At 41.3% G+C, this 24,452-nt stretch overlaps 1 protein-coding gene across 1 annotated transcript; it reads left to right on the top strand.

Annotated features, from left to right (window-relative positions):
- Positions 1-539: 539 nt before the first annotated feature.
- pth2ra (parathyroid hormone 2 receptor a) lies at positions 540-24,097 on the top strand. Its single transcript, XM_047047443.1, has 13 exons — positions 540-605; positions 1,630-1,738; positions 3,329-3,439; positions 4,502-4,623; positions 4,813-4,910; positions 6,300-6,483; positions 10,098-10,251; positions 12,249-12,309; positions 14,415-14,481; positions 16,465-16,559; positions 18,115-18,253; positions 21,693-21,734; positions 22,754-24,097. Exons 1-13 carry the CDS (start codon positions 540-542, stop codon positions 23,153-23,155), a joined length of 1,650 nt encoding a protein of 549 aa, XP_046903399.1. The 3' UTR covers positions 23,156-24,097.
- Positions 24,098-24,452: the final 355 nt, after the last annotated feature.

The raw sequence follows: 24,452 nt of genomic DNA on the forward strand, positions 1-24,452 counted from the left end.
TAGTTTTTAGAGGGTGGGCTAACGAAAAATACATATTACCGTGTTGCATGTGGGTGCCTGCACGCGCCTTTTCACGTTGTAACAGCTTTACTAGAACTCTCCTGTTCGGAGTCACATCTTACGCTGTCTGAACAGCTTGCTTCTCTCACTCAGTGACTGCTTGGTTCCAGTCATTATTGAACTGGAATACATATGGATAACTGTAATGGATTGCTAACATTTTACAAAATGCTTATGAATTATAAGCAAGATCCATGTTAGAAGTAGAAGAATAACTGTGATGGCACTCTGATCTCTCGACTGATCGACTTCTTACTCGATTTGCGCTCGATAAATAGACTATTGTATACATATTTTATTTTAGTTGAACTCTTTCAAATGTCTTATGCTATCAATCAAGTGTAATTTCCACTTACGGTAGGAACCTGGCAATAATGGTATTGCTAAATGCAGCCTTATTATAAATAAAGATTGAAGAAGATTTTCTTTTTAATTTCTTCAATATTGAACAACATTTGCCCGTGATTACGTTTGAAATAATGGGCAACTTTCTGATGGGGAACTTGCAAATATTGCTCCTATGCTGGACTTTGGTTGAAGCCCAGGTAAGAAGAGACTTGTGTTAACTTCCATTTTTGTAAATATCCTACAATATCTACCTGTAGTGTTTTCAATTGTTCATTAAACATGGATTATATTATGCAGTTACGAACAGAAATGTTCTCGTATTAAACGCGATGTGCACTTGTATTCATTAGCTCACGAGCAATTCAAAGGTTTAAGGGCAAATATTCTGTGTACAGACACGTATCTAAATTGTGCTTGTGTTTGGATCTAATGCCAGCAAATAGCAAATAAACATATTTTCGTCTTAAAAATAACTTCTATGAGGCATTGTATAATGTAACACAGTTTAACTGTTTACCGTATGTATCCATTTGAATATAAAATGGTTTCAGATGCATTTGGGTACCCCCCTGATCGAGTGGTTGGCATTATCAGCAGTTTTCATTAATAACCCTGTCAGTGTCTTGTCTGGCTGACACCGCCACTTAATTGTAAAAAAAGGGTTAGTCAGACTCCTTGCGGGCTTATTAATTATAAATATAACCACTAACCCCTTACTAGGGTAATATTGTGATGTTGTCATGACATCCCCCCCCCCTCATCGTAGGAAATGTCTGCATTTTATTAAGGTGTTTCAGGTTCCGTTCTGTCACTGCAGACTATCTACAAGGATCTATACAGTGCCCATGGAAATCATTCACCCATCTTATTTCCATCAGACTTCCATGACAAATGCAGTCATCTGTGCATGTAGTTTGACTGAGTTGATTGCAGGGAAACATGTGTCTAGATAACTTCAAGATACATTTGTCTACATTTCCCGTTTCTTATGAGGGTTAAATCACATACCATACATACAGTAAGCAATATTTAAAATATTACTTGTGCATAGTAAACAAGGACCGTTGTAAAAGTTAACTAAATGCATAGAGGTTTGTCCCTAATAACTGGTAAGGATATGTGTTTGTTTAAAGCCTAATTCTGAAGGACCGCAAGCATGAACTCAAATTCTCACGTTTCTGGTGTGTTTTACTGAGGCTGTCTGATGTTTGTGCTCCACAGGTGGGGCCAGATGGAGCGCTGACAGCCCAGGAACAGATGTATATCCTCTATGACATCAAGGTCCAGTGCCACCAGAACCTCTCCACCCATGACCCTGCAGGTACTGCAGGCTAATCCGTCACTGGTGTTCTGAACCCAACCCTGTCGTGGCACTAAACTCATTATTCATGTCCTTACACTGTATGTTTGAAGGACGATTAACGTAGCTGACATGCACTATTTTCATGTCGCTTTAGATAAAAGCCTCTGCTAAATGAACAAACTGAATAAATACCTCAAGCGGATAAATCGATGATAAGGTAATTATGCTAGACTCTTTTTAGGACTGGAGGCAACACTTTCTACTGCCCCCTAAGTTAAATTCACGGGTGAAGATGACTCAACTCATGCGCATGAGGAAAGAGTTGTGACATTGTGTCATCACGGTGTCCTGAGAAGAAGGATCGTTTTTCTATGTTGTGTCAGTCTCTTGGTGAACCCTGTGCACTGGCATGTTGACATGTTTCCTTCTGCCTTGTTGATTCATGACTCAAATCTGAAGATATCTTTCATCAGTACAAATTTGTAACAGATGAAAGGCGAAGAACATTGCATCCTGGCAACAAGCAAAAGCCTCTCCCTTGTCTCTCCCTCTATCTCTCTCTCTGTCTCTCTCTCTGTCTCTCCCTCTGTCTCTCTCTCTGTCTCTCCCTCTGTGTCTCTCTCTGTCTCTCCCTCTGTCTCTCCCTCTGTCTCTCTCTCTATCTCTCTCTCTGTCTTCCTCTGTGCTGATTGTCAGTTCCATTAAGCCGCAGTTAAATGTTTCCCTCAGTCCTCTCTCCCTTGGAATGATTCACAAATTAATTATTGTAGCAAGCTGGCATGTCGGCCTCTCTCTCTCCCCTAGAAGAAACGTCTCTTTGGCTCACGACCAGATGGTATCCTTCCTGTGAACAAATATAACAGTGTTTCTCACTTACAGTAACAATCCACAAACACAGGCAGGAGTCTGCCCCAGTCCCAAACTGCTCATTCCTAATGGTCTCTAAAAGATCAAAGTTTGAATCTTTCTTTCTACTCTTCAGGGAAGCTCAAGGCTCTGACTAACTGATTGATTACTTTTTGGGGGCAATCAATGTGAAGCCTCACCACGTGCGCTTTGAGACCTGACCTGTCATTTAAACTGAGCTCAGTTTTCTCCTCAGGAATTAAAGATGAGAGCCTCTCCTCTAGAACTTTGTCCAGATCAAAACCCGTCTACTCAGGAATGTAAAGCTAACCCAGAGCCTTGTTTGAAGCTCATGTCAGATTGTTAATTATATACTGTAGGTACTTGAGGTGTGAAAAAACTATTCATTTAGCCGAGCTGTGTTCTAATAGCTTGGACGTCTAACATGTCTTGTTTTGACCAGGTAATCAAGGTTAACTCCAGGAGAGTTAAGTGTGTTCGCTGAAAGTGAGGGGGCGTGATACGGTACATGTGTCCGATATAGGTGACAATGATGAACAATTTGTATTAGAACTGAAATATGTTGAGCTTTGTTTGTTAGAAGTTGAATAAAAAGTTAAGTTTGTAGAAAAGATGGCAAAGGCACAAACGCACCTATGCATGCAAATACTGCAAGGGCCTCAGAGTAATAGCTTACATTTGCTATTATTCATTTATTTTTATTAGTTTAGTAGGATTTAATTGTACCCCCCCCTCCCTCTGCCCCATCAGATGACCTGTGCCCCCCAGGATGGGACGGCCTGATCTGCTGGCCTCAGGGCTTCTCTGGAGCTGTCAGCAAGGTCCCCTGTCCCCTCTATGTCTATGACTTCAACCACAAAGGTGAGGCCTGTCTGGATCAACTTCGACATGCACAGTTGTCGCATAGTCTTATTCAACCACATCAGAAGTACACAGTCAACCCTCATCGACACTATCGAGCCATTCAAAGGAATGAATGAGGGGGGCATACAGAATGCAGATTATTTAATGCAATATACAGTATTGTTTATACAGTATGTGTATTATCTCACCAAGAAATGCTGCTAACCTGATCAATACAACAGAAGGGATAGATAAAATGTTTACCAAAAAAATCAAAAACACAATTCTTATCGCAAACTCTGACTGAAATAACACAGTCTCAGTCTCCTAATCCAGACTCCCTGGATCACAGAACCTTGAATTGTCATCCTTTGACAAGATCTTCTTCGAATGAGCCCCTTGGACGCTAAACAGAAGTAGGGACCTCACATTGATCAGTCCTGATCAAACATAACAGTAATACTCTCTTCTCCCCGTAGCATTGGCGTGAACTATATTTATGATTTGAAAAGGGAGTTGATAATTGACGGCAAACAATCTGATTAATATAGATTTCAATACTAGACTAAAAATTAAATCATCTTGAGATAAATGCCAATTCTTTTTCAGTCTTTCTTTACTGTAAATTGGATTATTTCATTCATTTCATTGAAACCAAACAATCTCTCACATCAAATTAATTATCTAACTCGTTCATTTAAATTCATGTTTGCTTTTACTTTAATACATTTTTTGTAGATGTTGTTTTAACATGTGTGTTTATCAGTGTTACAATCTAATCTACTCCTAGAAAATAGTTAATTCCTTCAGAATATTGCAATTTTTACAGAGAATGTATTTTCCTTGATTTGCCATAAGATGTTTTCTAAGTGGTGCCTTCTTAAATTGATAATGTATTATTAACCTGTATGACTAATAGAGTAATCACACTAATAGAAAAAACAACTCTTGCTAACCACTTGAACTGTAGTGGTTACTATGGTTTGGTATCAGTCTATAGAATTACAGTAATACTATGGTAATTGATAGATTACACTACTAAACTGTAGGCTGACTGTATGCTGCTTTTTGTCTTGTTAGGACATGCCTACAGGAAGTGTGATGTGAATGGGTCCTGGGTATTTGTGGAGAGCTTGAACAGGACATGGGCCAACTACTCTGAGTGTCTGCGATTCCTGCAGCCAAGCAGCGAGGAAGAGAAAGTAAGTGGAGTTCTACCTTACAATGACCTTGGTTTGCTCGTGGTGTTACACATGGCAACCTTTAAAAAATTATTTGGTACGTTTAATACCAATAATTTGTCTCTCAATTGCGCATCCACTTCCCTCTGTTGCCTGGTGTGAGAAGTCGATACCCCTCTTTCATCCGCCCTTGTCTCTCTGCTCCCACAGCAGGACTTCTTCGAGCGTCTGTATGTGATGTACACTGTGGGCTATGCTGTGTCCTTCAGCTCTCTACTTGTGGCCATCTTCATCATTGGATACTTCAGGTGAGGGAAAGTACCCATTTGTCACAGAACATTAATACCAATTAGTAAATTGTATTCAGTGTCAGGAAGTCTGTTGGGCACCATCATTTCAGTCATTGATGTGGAGGGGATAACAACGAGGCAGAAAGAGACCCAGGCTCAAAATATCCACTTGTTGTGCACAGCAGGGTGTGAAAGCACATTTGGCAAAAATGGAAATGCAGACGGTGGAGGAATCCACTATGAAATCGGAAGCTAGTGAGTCAGAAATATACAGAATCCTCAAAATATTTAGCTCATGGAAACAAATGAAGGATTAACATGTAAGAATAGTTCACACAGAAACCTCTTTAGAGACCTCCGCTAATTAAAAGCTTTAGTACCTATACATCTCTCCTAGAAAGGAGCTTGAAAAGACCCAGATTAAATATATACATTCAAGCTTTTAGCGCTTTCTGGTATTTTGATTGTTGTTTTCAGATGATTGGCACAGAAGTGATAATGGAGTTTTTCTACCATTATCACTTCAATTACAATGCATTTGTATGCCTAAATTAATGACGTTGACCAAGTGCCTGGCTTCCAATATTATCTTGAAACAGCATGAGTTCAGGGGTCACATCCATTCTGCCTTTCATATGCCCAGTTGTTGCCTTCCCTCAAAACTCAATGCACCATACAATTCCCTTGAAGTATCCTCTGAATAACAAGTGTGACTGTGTTTTGTACTTTAAAACCAAGAGTGGGGAGAGATCCTCCATAGGCACTATTTTATTGCATTCTGTTTGAAGGCATGTGGCTAAGCAGGAATACAGAGAAACACTTTGTGAGTGCAACTGGGAACATTCATTTCTGGTGTTAGTTTAGCTTCCCTTTGCCATGCTAGACACAACAGAGCCATTCCAGAGCTCTCTTCCTCACCCATATTGTGGTTGTACAGGTAGTGATAGGACTAGAAATATTTAAGGAGAGAGATCTTTAGGAGGGTTTGCTGCCCCCCCCCCCCCCCCACACACACCCTTTAATGAAGCGATACTGAGTCAAATGGAGAATGTGAATGTGTTCAAGTTCAAGTCTTTTATTGTCAGAGTCTTTTATTGGTGAGTGTGAACGGAAAGTGCCAGAGAAGAGGTGTCTTGAGAGGAAGGATACGATTGAGACTGAGATGATGCATTTCCCCCGTCATCATCTCCAAACAAGAGGCATTGACTGTCGAGAGGCTTTTTTGTTTTTAACAAAGAAGAACTAGGACGCAAATGAGGCTTACAGTCAGATAGATTGATAGATTTAGAGCAATGTCTGTGTTCTGATATAAGACTACAAAGAAAGATAGAAAGGAATCAGAGTCAGAGCCCTTAGAATGTCTTCACAATTATTGCCACCGAATCATTTTTGTCTTTGTTCTTTCAGACGTCTTCACTGTACAAGGAATTACATCCACATGCACCTGTTTGTGTCCTTTATGCTACGAGCGGTGAGCATCTTTGTAAAAGACAGGGTGGTCCACAAGAGTGCTGGCCTGCAAGAGTTTGACGCTACGCTTATGGACAACCTCAAATCAATCTCCATGGCACCCCTGGACAACTCTCAGTATGTGAGTACAGTTCCTTCACCCTCCGGGTCTTTCTTAAAGGGTCCAATGCAATGAGCCATGTGACTCACGCTCTGAGAGTCTTTAATCCCCAGACTCATGCATGTTGATGTGCCAAACCCGCTAATCAGACAGCTCAAATAATCCATGGCCGAAAGACTCCCTGAGGCCGGCTCCATTGAGCTTGGCTGAAATGCTAGGCACACATATAGTCATGTGGCTCCAAGGCATGGTTAAACTCTAACTGCCAACTCCTTCCAGCTCTTTCAAAGCCCTTGATCTGTGTTTGTTCCCCTCTCACTGCAGCCTCCTCTGTTCACTAACTGCCATGTAGGCATAGATAAACAAAGCCAGTTTCTGAAGGAGAGTGAGACAGGGAATACTGCCTCAGCACTGTGCCCAGTTGCTACTGTTCTTTAAATGATACAGAAATGGTCCTGTTCCATAGAGTCGGCAGGGAAAACACAGACGTTGACATCTTCCTTGGTCTGAAACCAATAATACTTTCTTGAACTTCTTTGGAGCATTTGGTGGAAACTTTCCAGGGTTTATGTAAGTGTTTATGTAGGCTACTGTGTTATATTTGTCATATCGTCAAAATGTCAAATGTCGGTCTGTCCTTTATTTCTCAAAGAAGAGTTTGAAACAATCAATGACCATAATTGTGGTACTCTTTGTAATGACTTGAAAGTGAATGTTTAATCTTATAAACCAGTGGGGATTTTGTAATTACTATCAGTTCATCTAAGTCATTAGTTGGATTAATTCCAAGAGGTCGCATAAGAACGCACATTCCATAGCAGGAGCTTAACCCATTTATTGGGTTAGTGTTAGCAAACGGGTGATACAAATATTGTTTAGGTCAACGGTATTCACAGATTTACTGTAAATAGTGGGTGAATGTTTCCTCAACTTGATTTCCATGAGAACATTAAAGGCATGTGGAGTTTAAGGTGACTTGGGGACTAAAACAGATTTTATCATGTACCGTTATTATGTACTTAACATCTTGTGTTTCCCCAGCTATTCATTTGGCTTACAACCAGGACTACGTTTATTCATGTGCAGCTCTCGTGGTTACATCTGATCAGTTTTGATGGACTTGTGAATTGGCAGCGTGTTGGACGGTCAGGCCTATGAATCATCACCTATCTGTGAGGATATGGAGCTGTTTGTGTCACTGAAGGGAAAGGGGTTGGAATCAGGACAAAACTGATACATTAAAATCTACAGGGTGTTTCTATCTGGCAGAGCGATTCTGATGAAAACGGACTTAATCACCAAGCGCTGGTAGATCAGATAGAACATGTTGTGTTGTGTTCTGAACCTGATCACCTCTCTCACATCAGGCGTATGTCTGCCAGGAAACAGAATACATGGGATTAACGATCAGATGAAAGTTTAGAGGTGAGGGGAGGATTTTGCATTTAGCTTTTAACTCCCATGGGTACCTAAGCCCCAGCCTGATGTTTCAAAGGGCAATCTTTTTTAATCTTACACATTCACTCGGACGATGAGAACTGTCTGGAATCTCCAACCTTAGGGTGTCTCAAATTACGCAATCTTAGAATAAGGTTTAAAGGTTTCTAATAGTGTCAACAGCAAGGCTGAAGTAATATAGAGGTAGATACGATACATGGGTTTAGAGGAGAGCAAGTGAAGGAAAGAGAGAAAGAGAAAAGGGGAAGGAGTGAAAGAGAAAGAGAGAGATGGCAACAAAGGTGGAGATACATCCGTGAGTTAATGCTAGCTAACCCATTTGAGAGTGTCCCTGGGGTGTGTCAGGGCCACACCATCAGAACAAGGCCTCTCCTTGACAGCACCTATTTGATCATGGCACACACAGCTACAGGCACACACTTTATTATCCCACCTCTCAACAAATTCAAACTGAATTGAACTCTTTTGACTCGGTGTGTTGTGTCAAAAGAAGACTTAAACGCTGCCTCCAGCGGTTAACAATTCATTTTTTTCCCCTATGTATCTAATTTATTTAACTCATCTAATGAATTAAGTCACTTTAAGATGCCTTTTCAGTGATCTCTGGTTTAGTATACTGAGTAAATTGAGTGTCAGTAATCTGACACTGTAAATGACCATGTTGATGTCACTTTTCTACTCCCTGCCTCAACACCCACAAGGACAGTGCACATTGGTAGACTGTATTGAGTCATGTTGTCAGATACAGTGAGGTCTGATAAGCTTACAATAGTCATTGGAATGTAAACAAGGTGAGGCAAAGTGGTCATTACTGTAAATTTAAGAATACATTTTGCACATCACGTTTGCAAGCTGTGCAAATATACTTTAATTACATTAGAGTATCTTCTTTACTGCATAACTGAGTATAGCTGTATAGAGATAGTACGAGAGATAGTATAGATAGAGTATAGCTGTTCATTCATTTTGGAGGATAAACAGCTATAGCTGTGTTACAACTGGTATCAACACATGCATTACAGTAGGTGTGATTTAGATCGGTCATTAGTTTTTTATGGATTCTTAAACCATATATATATATTTATATATTAATGAAGAAATTGAATATGTGTTGGTTACATGCATTTTTTATTTAACTCCTACTTCTTGATGCATGTGAATAAGATCAGTTGAGTAATTAGCCATAAAATATCTCTTTTGCATTTATTTCAGTAGCTTGGCAGATCATTTCTCACCATTAGTATTAAAACCATGCAAGGACATGATGTTCTCATGATGGTGCTTGTGACTAATAGGCCTGTTGGTGTGCATGACTGGAGTAAAGTTCAAATCAATCAAATAAGTACTCATAGAGTCTATTTTGAATGGAAAAGTTATTTATACATTATGATACATTTTAACTGTGCTTTTCATTCAATTAACCAAATGGATGTGCTGTAAACCCAGACTAATTGTGTCTATAGAGGGTTTAAATGAGGTTTTGGGTGAGATTATTCATCATCAGGTAATTGGAGAGACTGCTCAAGGGCCTTTTAGGATTTCTGGGATAGACAAAAAAAAGTGCCTCTCAAAATCACTTGCCTTGTTGTCATGGTACCTTCAGATATTGCAAGCCATGGAGCCTCTTAGCTGTCAATATGATCTGTGTCTATTGATGGTCTCCCTGACGAATCCTCCTAAGACCAACAGCAAGGTGGTAGTGGGATTCTGAGACGGTGAACATACAGGGCTTGTAAAGTATATACAGAGGGGAGCTGAAATCTGCTGCACCTTTATTTTAGGAGGACTTCTGAGTCAGACTGCAAGTTCAGTGTGTAGCTTTATTCTTTGTACGTTTTCTATCTGCGTGTTTACTTAGGCAGTATGGATTTGCGTAAATGCCAGGAGGGAACGTTCCCTTTGTCCCCTGGTGAACGCCAAGTGCTTTTTTGGAGCTGCTATTTGATTGCTTCTGGCACAGTACGACACCCTACACAGATTCTGAGCAATTCGTAGTAATAATTTCTCACTGTCTTTGCTACTCATTCGTAGCATCTGGCATCACATCGCCCTCCCACACATTCCTCGCAGAGAAAAAGTTCATTTCCTACGATACCTTAGTGAAAACAAACTTGTTTTCCAGAAGTATAAATAGCCCGCTGCCATTTAAATCCCACATGTTCTTTTCTTCTCCTCAGATTGGGTGTAAGGTAACAGTGTTTTTGTTTATTTACTTCCTGGCGACCAATTACTACTGGATCCTGGTGGAGGGCCTCTACCTCCACAGCCTAATCTTCATGGCCTTTCTCTCGGACACCAAGTACCTGTGGGGCTTCACCCTCATTGGCTGGGGTGAGTGTGATGTCATTGTAACACGGCGACAGCCTTGCTGTTTTGAATGGGATTAGGCGTGAGTGTGTTGTAGCTACTCATAGCCAGGAAATTGCATTTGGTCCATGTTTAGATGTATACCATGCTATGTGGAGGCAGCGCAGATAGTATTGTCAGTGGTCTCCATTATTGTGCAACCCTTGCATATTAGTGTTTGCCTGTGTATGTGTAGTGTATTATGAAATAACTTGCACAAAATGACTAAAATGGCAGCATTCCAATCTATAAGATGCCCCTTTACCCGCTGTTAAGAACTCACTACATGTGAGTGTCTATTAAACTGTCATGCAGTCTGTCTTCCATCCTTCTCTCTACTCGCATAAAGGCCTCTTTCAAACTTTTAATTTCAACACTACTGTAAACTCTTCTCCTCTCCATGTTTCCCTCTCCTCCCCTCCCCTCTCTTGCACTTCCTCCTCCAGCTCAGTCTCTTCTTCTCTCAGTGTGAGTGTGGCCTTGTTTGTGTTGATTTCCTCTTCTCTAAGTTCCTCTGTGTTCCTGCTCCCTCTCAGTGCTTGATGTGCCCGTCTTGGTAGGCAGCAAATACACCTTTGAAATGCAGATTTTCTCTCTGGCGCAAGAGTTGGATGCATTATCCAGGAACTACTTGGCATGCTCTTTCTCTCTCTTGCTCTCTCTCTCTCTCTTTCGTTCTCTCTCTCTCTCTCTCTCTCTCTCTCTCTCTCTCTCTCTCTCTCTCTCTCTCTCTCTGTGTCTCTCTTTCTCCCTCACTGTCTCTCTTGCTCTCTCTTTCTCTCAGTGTAGATTAGTGTTATTCTGTTGCTGTGGTTAAATCATACAGTGGAAATAATGATGGACAATTGCAATCTATGTCAATCCAGCCAGGCGTGTAATTACAATGACATGAAGGAACAGGGAGGTGTCTGAGTAAATATGGTCATATACTCATTTATTTATGGATGCCTTTCCTGAGTTTTACACAGTAACAATGACACTCCATTCTGTAGAACAAATTGTAAAAACTAAAACCCCTGCATTACGTAGGATAAGTCTCTCCACAAATAACACCTCTTGTACTAAGACAACGGTGTGTGGTAGCACAATACAAAACCATGAAAAAAGTTACAAATAAATACATAAAAATGAGATTACACGAAGATGACAGTAAGATCTCATTTTGATGTTGATGAGAAAGGTATAGGGTATTCCAGTCCTCATTCACAAAGTTGTTCTAACAAACTAAGAATAGAAAAGCTAACACAAAAAATGTGTGCTTTTCTGAATGTCATAAACGACAGGTTAATGAAGTTACAGTAAGGAGAGCTGAAAGCTTTTATAGTCAAAGGCACCCTCTAAAACAAGTTGTTTTCTCACTACTGTGAGAATTGGAGAATTACGATATAGAGATGGATGGCTGCACAGGACACATGGGTAGTTCCAGATTCCTGAATGATTAGCAGTTTCAATGTCAGCATCAGGGGTTGACATAACCAACCTGCGCCTTCAAACTGCTTGCAATTGAAGTGGGTCTCTGAGAGAAAACCAAATACAGTTGTTGCCATTTTACATGCCATCCTACCACAGCTTTTATCCCAGTAAAATGTATATGTTCCCTCAGGCTAGTCTGCTGTGGGTGGTTAACAATTGGCTCTTCTGCTCGTCAGCCCACCATTGAACGAATTTGGTCATGACTTTTTGGTGTTTTCTACTAATGAATGTATTATCCTTGTCTTACGTGGTCCTTACTCACGTAAATTCTCTCTGATGCTCAACTACCTTGTTTATCTAGACTGTGTCTGAATATAACAGGACCAAAAAGGAAATTCAACAGCAAGCTACCAGAAACTCACGAGAAAAACAAAAAAAAAAAGTAATCGTTGATAATACCAATTAGACCAAAGATAGATTATTTGAAGAACATACGTGATTCATTTCTGATATTTCAGTGTGCCTATGTTCAATAGTTAAAAGCGTGCGTCTACTTTGTGTGATTTCAGGTGTTCCTGCTCTGTTTGTGGCCGCATGGGCGGTTGTCCGGGCAACGCTGGCAGATGCACGGTGAGACACTAGTAGTCATTATGTACAGTATGATATCATACAGCGGAGCTTATGTCAAAGTATTCTGCTGCCCTACTCTGTATTGCTGGCCCCAGTAACAAGCGTTTCACACTGCTGACTTCAGCTCAATGGGAACATTGCTTGCACCTTTTCAGCTTGCCTCTAATGATCTCCCTGCTGCTTGAATGAACTGTGTTGACATTTGTATATAAGTAGGAAGGGGCCCAACTGGAGACCATAGCTAGCTTTTTTAAAGTCAACATCCCTGTTGCGAATCAATTGTCTCTCCCCCTTCTGGATAATTATTTGCTGTACAGTAACTAAATGTATGCTGGATCAGGACAATGCTAAATTAGAGAGTGCGTGGAGTGGTCTTCATACTCAATGGTGCAGATATCTTTGTAAATAAAAGGCTCGATTCAGTATCAATGTCATTCTGTTAAAAGGAAAAACATTTTGAGAGCTTGGATGGTGCCTTCTGTAGAGCAAACTAAAGCCCAAACTGAGCAGGTGTTTGAATACAAGAAGATCCTCTTTATTAGTTTAGAATACAGCTCTGACTTATGAACAGTTTTAGGGCGAGGTGCCTTTGAACGCCCCATACTAGGAGGAATGCATAGCTTCTGTGCTGCAGTAACAGATCATGAAAACGTACATCAGTTTTGACTAAGACTAATATAAGATAAAGAGATGAGCTGAAGGTGTGTTACAGGAAAACCTAGCCAATTAGAGGAACAATCAAAAGCTTGTGTCCTGATGAGAATTTGCAATCACAAACTACCTGTCATTGGTTAGAAACCAGCTGCCAAAGATGTGGAAAAAGGATTTGGATGTTTGTTGTATAAAAACCATATTAGAGTTGTCAATTGCTCTTGGAAATTAATTTCACTTCACACCTTCAGTTATTTTGTGGAGGTGGGAATTAACCATCACAACCCTAGCTGCAGAATTTCTACAAGTGGCTTGTTTAATTAAATTTAAGGGATTTGTCACATCAGACATGCATTGAGACTCTATTTGCTTCTTGCTTTTCTTTCTCTCTTACTCTGACAGTTTCTCCCCCTCTCTCTGGCAGTCATCAGTTTTTTTATTAAGCTGCCGTTGAATGTTATTTTCTCAGTTAAGCTCTAAGCAAGCTACCATAGGAGAAAAGGACAGTGTTTAGTAATGGCTGTAGTTGAAGCTGGGAACCCATTTAAAACAGAATGTACTATTATATGGTCATGTAGAAGAGGTGGTGAGGTGGTCAGCCATGTTCCCATGAGCCCAGACTTCTAGGATATCCTTCTGGTCTAACTGTAAAAAAAGAACAATGTTTAGGAAGAAAAGAACACGTGCCTACAATGTTGTGTTGCAAGGATGGATGAGCAAACAATTGTGTAACTATCTTCAGTCTAGCTGTAGATGTTGGGCTTTCTGCATGGTTGGTTGAGCTCAACCTCAAACCACCTACACAGTAAAGGCTGCACATGCTGTCTTACACAAAATTAGTTTCTAGTTGTTACAGCTTATGAAGTGGATTTCTCTCATGTCTGCTGATCTGTCTTGCTAGCTTATGGAAAAAAACACACACTTTTAGACCGTTTAGAATTCCTGTCAGCAGAACCTCTCTCAGCAGGACAGCATATTTCCTGAGCAGCGGAGTGAAGTAAAGTCTCAACTAGATTAACCCAATCATTGATGGGCTAAACAAATCTGTTTTTGAATAAACACTGCTGGATGGGTGTGCAGCAGGCTCTAGCGCAGCCTGCCAGCTCTGACGGAGCGCCATAGATCTTTAGCTCCTCTGACACTGTAAGGAATAGGCAGGGGGCATAATACTGGGAGAGATAGAGACGGAGAAAAGGAGAGAATAAAGGAATGTCTGGAATGGACTTCATGAAGTAGTACTCAAGCGGGGTGTCCTTGGCACTAATTAACAAACAGCCCATCAACCCCACCAACCTCCTTGTCTAACTCCGTTTTTCTCCGTTTTTTTCCAGACCACATGTACTGCGATTCAAGAGTATTCCTCACCTTTTTACCATCTTTGCCACTTCATTCTCCTCATTCCCATCCTCATTTCCTCTTCCTTATCTCTCCTTGTATTTCTCCCTTTATTTAAGGTGTTGGGAGTTAAGTGCTGGGAACATTAAGTGGATTTACCAGGTCCCCATTTTGACAGCCATCGGGGTAAGTCAAATAAAATCCTTGCTTGTGTTGCTCTCAGTATAAGTGGAGCTAAAGAACCCTGCCTCAATGGAGAAAAACAAATCAACTTTCCTCCTTGAACTTTTCTTGTAGCAATGACCTGAAATGTCCTAAAGAGAAGGAAACAGATATCAGGGCAATGAGAAGCAAATCCAGAGCACACTATAATTACTGCTGTGATATAACACAAACACACACACACAGAGACACACACACAAACAACAAACACAGAGTTCCCTCCCAATTCTTAACAATCAACACCTACAAGTAGACAGAATAACCTAATCACCTCGAAATTCCTAGCATGGGAGATTTAATTGTATGCTTGTACAATCAGAATAAACACCCTCTCCCTTGCAGCACTGGATGACATTTCCAGTTTGAAGGAACATCAGAGATGCCAAACACTGTCTGAGCTGCTAATGACCATAGTCATCAGTGTTGTAGGAGGGACAGCCTTGAAAATACTATGATATAAAGAGAGAGACCATTAACCATTAGACCATGGCTTCAGGTTCAGGATATGGACTTCAATATGAGTGGGTTCCTATGAGAATTTGATGTATCTTACTGCATCGTTATGCAAAAACACACAGTTCGCATCATTATTACATGTATAGATTTGACACATGCTGTACAATTCATCATGTATAATCTGAAGTTGTTAGCTGTTAATGAAGCTAAGGGCACAGCATGAGTATATCTGACTGATTTGTTTGCCAGCTTTATAGTTCCCTAGCCTGGCATGTAGAGACTGGCTGGAGAAAGTCTTAAAAAGTAAAACAGCATGCAGGCAAAAATGTTCTTGCTTTTGATGATGGGAATTCAGTACCCAATCCTTCTGCCATGGGGGCTGCAGCTGCTGCTGAGAATACCTCTCTAGGTCCGCTTTGCTCTGAGGCCCATGTTACACCAGTAAAATGAAGGAGGACTGGAGGAATCAAAGAAAAAGGCAGAGTAGGAAAAGGAAGAGGAGAGCTCGATTCATGAAGAGAAAGACTTGCCTAGTTAAGTGAATTGGGATGATTTGAAATAAAGATCAGGATTTCAGTGTTTGTGTTTAGACAAAAGTTTGGATCATTGTTATTTTATTTAGATTTGACCAGGTTGATAATGGCCATCGTGTTTCCTGCAGCAATGGCTTAGAATCTTATAAGTTCAGCCAAAATATTTGTCTCTCTCTTTTGTCAGTAGTGTTTACAATGTAATGTCTTCCCTCAGCCAGTACAGATGGCATTCACATTGGATACAGACTTTCATTAGTAGCTCCGCTCAACCTGCGCTCCCCTTCACAGTTTAACAAAATGAAACGAATATCCCACAATTATCCGCTTTTGCCTTTTTCCAATTACTCCATTCCATTGTGACAAAGAAATCGTTTTAGTGCTCCTACCTCGCCATGTCAAAAGCAGAAATTTGAATGACATTCTCACAAGACTTGAGTGTTCTTCAGAGATAGGGTCATCTATCATCTTTGGAAGACTTTAGTTTACTCTAACAATCACAAAGGATGAGTTCTGAACTGCGAGCTTCCCAGTTGACCTCTATTACAGACTGTAAGTGTCCTGTGAGCTTTATCTGAACATGCAGAACTCGTCCTTTGAAAGGGGTGAATGCACCTGTACATCAAATGTTTAGCCTCAGTTGTCACAGCTTAGAAACCCCACATTACATTTTCCAACACTTTTTGAAGAGTTAAGCTGCCAGCCTGGCTCTCAGTGCTCCAGTATGTACAGCAGATTTGGAGAAGATCACACACAATGGGAAACTCAGCAGATTTCTGATAATAATTTTGGAATAAGTATGGAACAATTTGTTTCAGACCAAATGAGCATAAGAAAACCATATATTGCATGTCATTCCATTACGTGTCCCAACAGCAAGTGATCCCCAGTTAGTATTTAACAAGACAAACAATTAGTCATCCTCCACCGCCATTGTTTATCTCTGCCTTCTGTCTTCCAGTTGAACTTTATCCTGTTCGTAAACATTGTGCGAGTGCTGGCTACAAAGATCAGGGAAACTAACGCAGGCAGATATGACACAAGGAAACAATACAGGTGAGTAGGTGATGGATAATGCTTTATGTTAAGGCCACCTATCTTACATTTACATGTAGTCATTTAGCAGACGCTCTTATCCAGAGCGACTTACAGTAAGTACAGGGACATTCCCCCTGATTACTAGCCCGATTCCCTAACCGCTCAGCCATCTGACGCCATCTATCTTAAGTATAGTATTTTGTACTGCCCAATTTACATTTCTCCTTAACAATGGATGAATATCGGGCCGGCAGGATTAAACACTGTTTTATGACGTACTACAGGGGATGCCATATTCAGCTTAAGAGTGAGTCAGTACAGACAATATACTGTCGTTTTTGGATTTGGATTTCAAGTCCTCCGGAAAGTCTCACAACGAGACAGACAATCGAGTGACAAACTGGCGACTCGTTGCACTGTTGTACTATAAAAGTCTCAAGAAGCCTCTGAGGTAAAGGTCATTGAAGAACAAGAAAGGATGTTCTGATCCCGGGAACTCCCCCACCCCCCTCCCGTGTTATAGTTTGAATACAAGATGTGTTTTGTTCCCCTGAGTTAAGCCTGAGGCAAACCATTTTGAAGACACCTGTTTAATTAATGAGAGAGTTGGCTAAACAGTGTGTTCCTTGCATGTGATTTTGTCTTTTTGATGGTTATTGGGATGCATGTCTTACATACAATGCGTAATGCAAGTCTTACAAATGATCCAATACTACAGCATTTTTAACACCCACAAAGCCATAATGTCACATGTTACTAATGACCAGCCTTGATGAGTAAACATAATGCATTCAGATGTTTTTGTATGTGCACAGACACAATGATGAGTGGAGCAGAGCCATTTAGATTAGCCTGCCCCTAAAAAGCTTTGATAATTACGGGTCTGTGTTTGTTTGGGGGCAGGGGAGGGGTGTTTAGTTTGTTCCGACTAGGGTTGGCGACAGGGTACACACCATGCCACTATATGCTAATAACAGTGATCAGTCTGAAGGTGCCCAATGCACCGTTAATGCTGCCCAGAGCTGTCCCCAGGTGCCTACCCCATAATAGAGAGGGATGGTGGCCATGTTGGCACACACAGATCTAGTGAATAAAACGTAGTGCTGTGCTGCAGCAATGACAGGAAAGAAACGCCAATCCTTTTGCATAGAGAAACAGGAACCAGCTGTCTGGTTGACTCTGAACAACAGGCTCCATGAGTCAGGACCATCTGGGTGTAAACAGGAGTCAACCGAAAGTCACAGAGCATCATAAGTGAATCTGTAAAAAAATGATTCTCCTCTATTAGTAAACCTGATCAGTTCACTTTATTCATTACTGGTTTGATGAATGAATTACCGAGCGCTATTTGAGTTGTACTGGATCAATTGCGTAAACTACACCTCATGATACAAGTGGATCCAGATGTGGATCCAGATTAGTCTAGGTCATTGATTTAATCATTCATTTGAATGGTTTAACTCAGGTGGTCGTTACAGTGGTTTTCCAGTGATCACCTTTCCTCTCTGTCTCACTCTCTCCTTCTCCCTCTCCCTTTCTCTCCCTGTCTTCCTCCCCTACTCTCTGGCCACAGGAAGCTTGCCAAGTCCACGCTGGTGCTGGTGCTGGTGTTTGGGGTCCACTACATCGTGTTTGTGGGGATGCCCCACACTTTTGAAGGCCTGAGCTGGGAAGTCAGAATGTACTTTGAGCTGTTCTTCAACTCCTTCCAGGTACCTGAACTGTAGCACACAGCACAAAGGGTGATGATCATCTGATCACTACATCTGTATGGGAGGTAAAGTTATTCATGACATTACATTTTAGACATTTAACAGACACTTCTATCCAAACCGACAAATTGTGCAATCAAATTACAAGATCATTGATCAGCAATGCATAGTTCAACAGGTTTTCAGTGGTCAAAGAACGGTTTGTATTTTAGCTACCAGGCATTTATATGGAGCATAGAAGGAAAAGCTACATATGAGGACAGGGCTGGTAGGTTTAAAGGATTGGTTGCTTGCCGAGCGAGATGCTACCCCAAAGAGGGCGTGAATGATGAGGGAGAGCTTTCACGCTGGAGAGGATCTCACAGGCATGGAGTGTTGCTCCATCTTGTCAGGATTCGGTTTCAAGTGGTGGGTGGACATCCACGAGCAGCTGTCAGCCAGACAGGTCGAGATTCTGAGGTGGAGGGTGGCAAGGAGAGAAACAGCTGAGAGTTATCAGCATCGCAGTGGTAGGAGAAGCCGTGTGATTCCATGGCCAAGCCAAGCCAAGAGGTCTGATCACATTGAGAAGAGAATGGGTCCGAGCCCAGATCCCTGTGGGACTCCCGTAGTGAGGCAACAGGGCGCTGAACCGGACCCTCTTCAGCAGACCTGGAAGGTCCTACCAGATTGGTAGGACATGAAAAAGCTAGAACAAGGCTGCTTGTGTAAGATGATGATTGCAGCAATGCTACAATACTATAGTACAAACACACTGATGCTCCAGAACTCTGGTATGTTGCATGAAAAGCAAAAAAGTTTAATTTTAGAAGTCCTCTTGAAATGCTTTGAGATAAAATATTAAATAAGGACCTTTACATAATATTCAGGTTTGGACTATGGAAACTATAATTACCTCCCAATTTGGGTGTATTATTACATGTCCCTTATCAAATAAGAGGGTAGACTGGCCCTCATGATCCCAAGGAGAGAGCCTTTTATCTGGGTGTTTTTCTTGGACAATACATGATAGGATAATATGAAAATGGGTCTTCACGATGTATCAACCCACCAAGTATCTCTCTTTTCCTTTTTTCTATCTCTTTGCATTCATTGTGTGGTGTAAGGGTCTATGGACTCATTTTTAATGTTTACTAAGAAAGAAATTGTACAATTGTTTGTTCAACGTGAGATTCATTGGTCTTGGCTCATTATCTGTGAAGAACAAGTAGAAAATGCACTCATTTTCAGTGAGTGCATTGTGCATCCCCCTTTTAGCTGTGTGTTGTTGTGACTCCATCAGAACGTTGGGAGGGTAACACAAATGTGAACACCACGAGAGAGTTCTCTTTCCTTTTTCGTCATACTAACCGGCACATACTGTCAAGTCGTTTTATTTCAGAATGTACAATTACTCTAAACTGAGAGCTGTAGAAAACATAGCATTTCCTTTACTTCCTCTGGGTGTAGAACTGTTTATTTTCTCTTCTTGAACTATGTCGGCCTTGAGAAAGCAGCCTTGGAAACCGTGGGTACACAAAGTGGTACAGTGTCTAGTGAAAGGAAAGGCATCCTGTAGAGAGGGAGATGGAGTCTGCTGTGTGTGGCTGTGCTGGGTGTGTGTATCCTGTGGTTTGACAGGGGCTGCTGAGGTTCAGAGCACTCTGGCAGTCTGGCAGTCTGCCTTCAGGCAGGTGGGTGGGTGGACAGCCTGGTTCTGCCAGTCCCCATCACACCCCTAGTTCAGCCAGGCAAGCATTATGTCCAATAAAGAAGACAGGTCCTCCTTAAGTTGAATGCAGTTAGATCCATCGAGGAAAGTATTCAGATTTTAGTTTATAGCATAAACAAAACTTTTTGTAAAGGGCCTTTGCAACTAAAATGTAATAACAAATTATAGCACATTACCTACTTTAAAAAAAACTTAACAAAACAATGTGCAATTGATCAATTTATTTGATAAATAAGCATACTCAGTTTCTTGTTTTATAATGTGTGCTTAAATCAAGTATATCCAAGTTACTTATTTTTTCAATAAAACACAGTTTTAGTTTTTAAATGAGTTAATAATCAGAAAAATATTAACAGCACACTGATGGGTATGTGTTGAAATAAGTATTAGTTTAACAGAAAAACATGCATATTTATGTGTTGGTGTGTATGAGGTGTATATGTTGATAGACGCCCCAGTCTAACAGTCTAAGGGGTTTACTGTAGGCATTATTGGACTTCTCTACCTGCATAGTTAATCCTCCAAAGATGTTCAGTTTTTCCTCCTATCTTTCTCTCCAGACCCCAAAAAAAGCTTCTCACAACAAAGGGTGACTGCTGTCATGTGACTGTAGTAAAATCTTTTTGGATACAAAAAGCTTGTTAGCTTCCTTTGTATTAGCTCAGAGGAGGGATGTTACCTGTCAGTTTTGAAAACTTGAACAAATAAGTAACTCCATTGTGGCTAGCCCAAATCTGTCTGCTGATAACAGTACCATATCCCAAGCCTTTGAATAAAGCTTACAAATACATTAAATGTTCATTATTACTGTAAGTCTCTTTACATACAGGATGCCTCTTTCTTTGGAATAGAATAGATCAGTTTTCTTATTCTCAGAAGTTCCCCCTGCACCTCTCAAACTGGGGTCAGATGGCTGAGCGGTTAAGGAGTCGGGCTATTAATCAGAAGGTTGTTGGTTCGATTCCCGGCCGTGCAAAATAACATTGTGTCCTTGGGCAAGGCACTCTTCACCCTACTTGCCTTGGGGAGAATGTCCCTGTACTTGTACTGTAAGTCCCTCTGGATAAGAGCGTCTGCTAAATGACTAAATGTAAACGTAACTGGTAGATGGGGTACGACTGTGGAGGTGTGGCTGGGGTTCAAAATTACAGGGGTTTCAACATACAGTAGCGTTGTGCTTAAGTAACAAGCCAGTCTCATCTCGCCTCAGTCTTATTAACACCGCCGTGGCTCATCTAAAACCTCTCAGCTCCCAATAGCACGCTGACACAAAGAGGACGACTGACAGAGAGAAATGGAGGTTGAGTAAAAGAGATCCATAGATAGAGCGAGCTCTTTGTAGGGTGTAAAGGAAAGGGATTTCATTGCTTGAGCTTTTATTTAAAAGACACAATTCTGTAAGTTTGAAGACACATTTTTTTTACATGAATCCTTTGAAATTGTCACTCTTTTAAATTTTTGGGGATAAACACGGGGAAGGGTAAATGATGGTGAAAACACTTCAGAATTTAACTAAGGAAATCCAAGGACGAACCAATGCCTGGTTGTGTCTCCAGATACACTGTGGCTGCAGTTGAAAACAAAACAAGGGTAAAATCTCCAATCTGATTCAACATCCATCCATCCTTTGCAGTCAATGTCAAATAAAGAAACCACATTACTTCTGCAGCATGGTGATTTTTCTCTTTCAACATTGTGCTAACTTTTCACTTTTTCTTCTGCTCTCAGGGTTTCTTTGTGTCTATTATCTACTGCTACTGCAATGGAGAGGTGAGGGACAACCCCACACTGTTACATCTTATCATCTGCACAATATCATATCCTTTTACACCTAACACATCATAATAGCCTGGTGTTAGATCATTCTTTATCAAGTAGTGCACAGAGTCGATGAAGTCAAGGAAGTTCTATTTGCTTGTGCATGTAGCAGGGAGAGAAGGACATGGTGGTACAAAGTTGTCTGCCAACTAGTCTCCATGCAAAACCATTTATAGCACACAGTTCTCAATAGTCATTGGTCTATCCACAATCATGATACAGACATGGAACTGTCCCATGTCTCTTCTGTCATTGGTTAACTCCCCTGCATAGCAGCTGTCGAGCTGATAAGAGTGCTTATCCTAAAGTTTCTGGCGTGTGGTGTGTGCGTGCATGTTTGCATGTGTGCGTCTTGAAGTGGCCCTGCTTAGGCTAACTAAATGTCAGGCTCAATAAGATAAGGATATTCCTGTAAGCCCGATCTTAGGGTTAGGGTTACAGTTTAGGGCTACAGTTTATTTAAGGGGTAGACAACAGTAGCCCTTTATATGCTAAACGCCAATACCCTTTATTTTGTTGCGGCCAATAACAGTGTAAAGGTTTCATCCTTAATTTCTCTGACACCTGCTACACCTATTATACACTACTATACCTTCTTTTACAATTTGTTACTACAATGTACTGCTCCATACTCCACCCACACAACACTCTACTCTACAATACTACAGCATACTACACTCCACTATGTGTACCATACTGGACCCTACTAACTATACCCCACTGCTAATCTTTTTTTTATATATATATGTAATTTTATTTTGTATTCCCCTTAGTATTAGCTAGACCCCCCTTAGTATTGGCTAGACTTTGCTCCTTTTGTATAGTTAGTTAGTCCACATATTTAAGTTTTCAATATTCCTATATGTTTAATTTATGCACCTCCCTGCCAAAGTAACTTCCTTGTTTGTGCAAACATTCATGGCGAATAAAATCCTTCTGATTCTGATTCTGATTCCTTTCCCGTGTGCCAGGTCCAGACAGAGATCAAGAAGACCTGGACACGCTGGAACCTGGCGTTTGACTGGAAGGGTCCTGTGGTGTGTGGCAGCTACCGCTATGGCTCCGTCCTCACCGGCCTCAACAACAACAGCACCAGCAGCCAATCCCAGCTGGCCGGTGGCGTTCCGCCCACCCGTTCCTCCACCCTCTTCTCCAGCAGGGTGTACCGCAGCAGTGGGCCCACGACGCTGAGCACTCACGCCTCCCTGCCTGGCTACGTTCTCAGCAGCTCGGACCCAGACAGCCTCCACCCCTCCATCCCAGAGGAGCCAGAAGACTGTGAGGCCAAGCAGGTGGACGACATCTCCCTGAAGGAGTCCCTCCCCGTCCTCAACAGCAGCACCACAGCAGACGACGATGAGGAGACGCTTTAGATACACACACACACGCACACATAGAAAAGGGATACACAAGTACACATTCACGTGTTTACACACACAAATACAGACAAACAAACACACACAGGCACACACTACATTCCCTGCCAATGTATTTATTTGCATTAAGTCATGAACTGTATTTCTATTATTTTGTCAGACAAACATCCCCATCCCATGAACATATTTTTTTTTATCAAGTCATAAACTGTCTTTTTGAACATGTTGACACTCAGACATTCCTTGCTATGGGGTGTGAAGGTCAACAAAAAGAGCTACATTAGCTGACCACATTGTGTCCGTTGTGTAAGCATGCAAAAGATGTATAAAACTTAAATCTGTGGAAATGAAAAGTATACTCACTGCTCCCAAGTCAAGCTGAGGTTCCCTGAGGTTGCTATGTATTGGCTTGTGCTGTTCTGTACGTTTCTCTCACTGCTGTTCTATGCTGATAAAATCCACTGTTCCTGGTACTGGCGGTCTGTAAGTATTTTGTAATGACTGTCTGTCTGTCTGGCCTGCCTCTTTGTCTGCCCACACAATCATTTTCTCAGGAGCCACACTAAATAATGCTACCTTCCCAATGTTCTTCCTTTTACTCTATACGTTTCCGTCACACCCAAAAACAATTAATTGTCAATCAGTTTCCGTCGAAACTATTGCCTGTTTGTTGACGAGAGATTCATTCAGTAGACAGCAGTTTAGAGTAAACTTACTGGTTTACTCAGAACTTTGTTTATGAATCGAAATGTTGTCACGATCCAGGAAGCCATTTAATCCTCGACTCACTTCACTTCATTTCCACGAAGATGTATAAAAAGGCAAATAGCTTATATTGTTCAGATGGGATTATGTGTGTACTAGTGTGTGTTTGTGAGTGTTCACAACGGCATACATTTTCATCATTTTGTGCCTAAGTCCGTAGCTATCAACGAAAAACTGTGTGCTGAGTGCTGTTCCCAGTTATTACTAATGAGAGATAAGAGAGATAGAGAGAAACAGTGGAAGAAGCTAAGAAAGTGGGAGATTTGAGTCCTCCTCGACAGTGCTGAGCAGCGAATCTTCCCAACAAGCTAATTAAAGTTCTGATACGACATGCATGTGATCGACATGGGTACAAAGCAGATATACAGGAAAGTGCGAGCACAAAGTCACAAAGACGTTGGCTTTCTGCTAATCCTTTACACTGCCTGGCAGTAGGCCATTAGGGTGCGTGGGTGACGTCTGTGGCTTGTTAGGCTGCAAAGTCCTGGACCCAACAACAACAACACATCCACTAACAACGTGCAAATTG

The sequence above is a fragment of the Hypomesus transpacificus genome, chromosome 23 (assembly GCF_021917145.1).
Source record: "Hypomesus transpacificus isolate Combined female chromosome 23, fHypTra1, whole genome shotgun sequence".
Taxonomy (NCBI): domain Eukaryota; kingdom Metazoa; phylum Chordata; class Actinopteri; order Osmeriformes; family Osmeridae; genus Hypomesus; species Hypomesus transpacificus.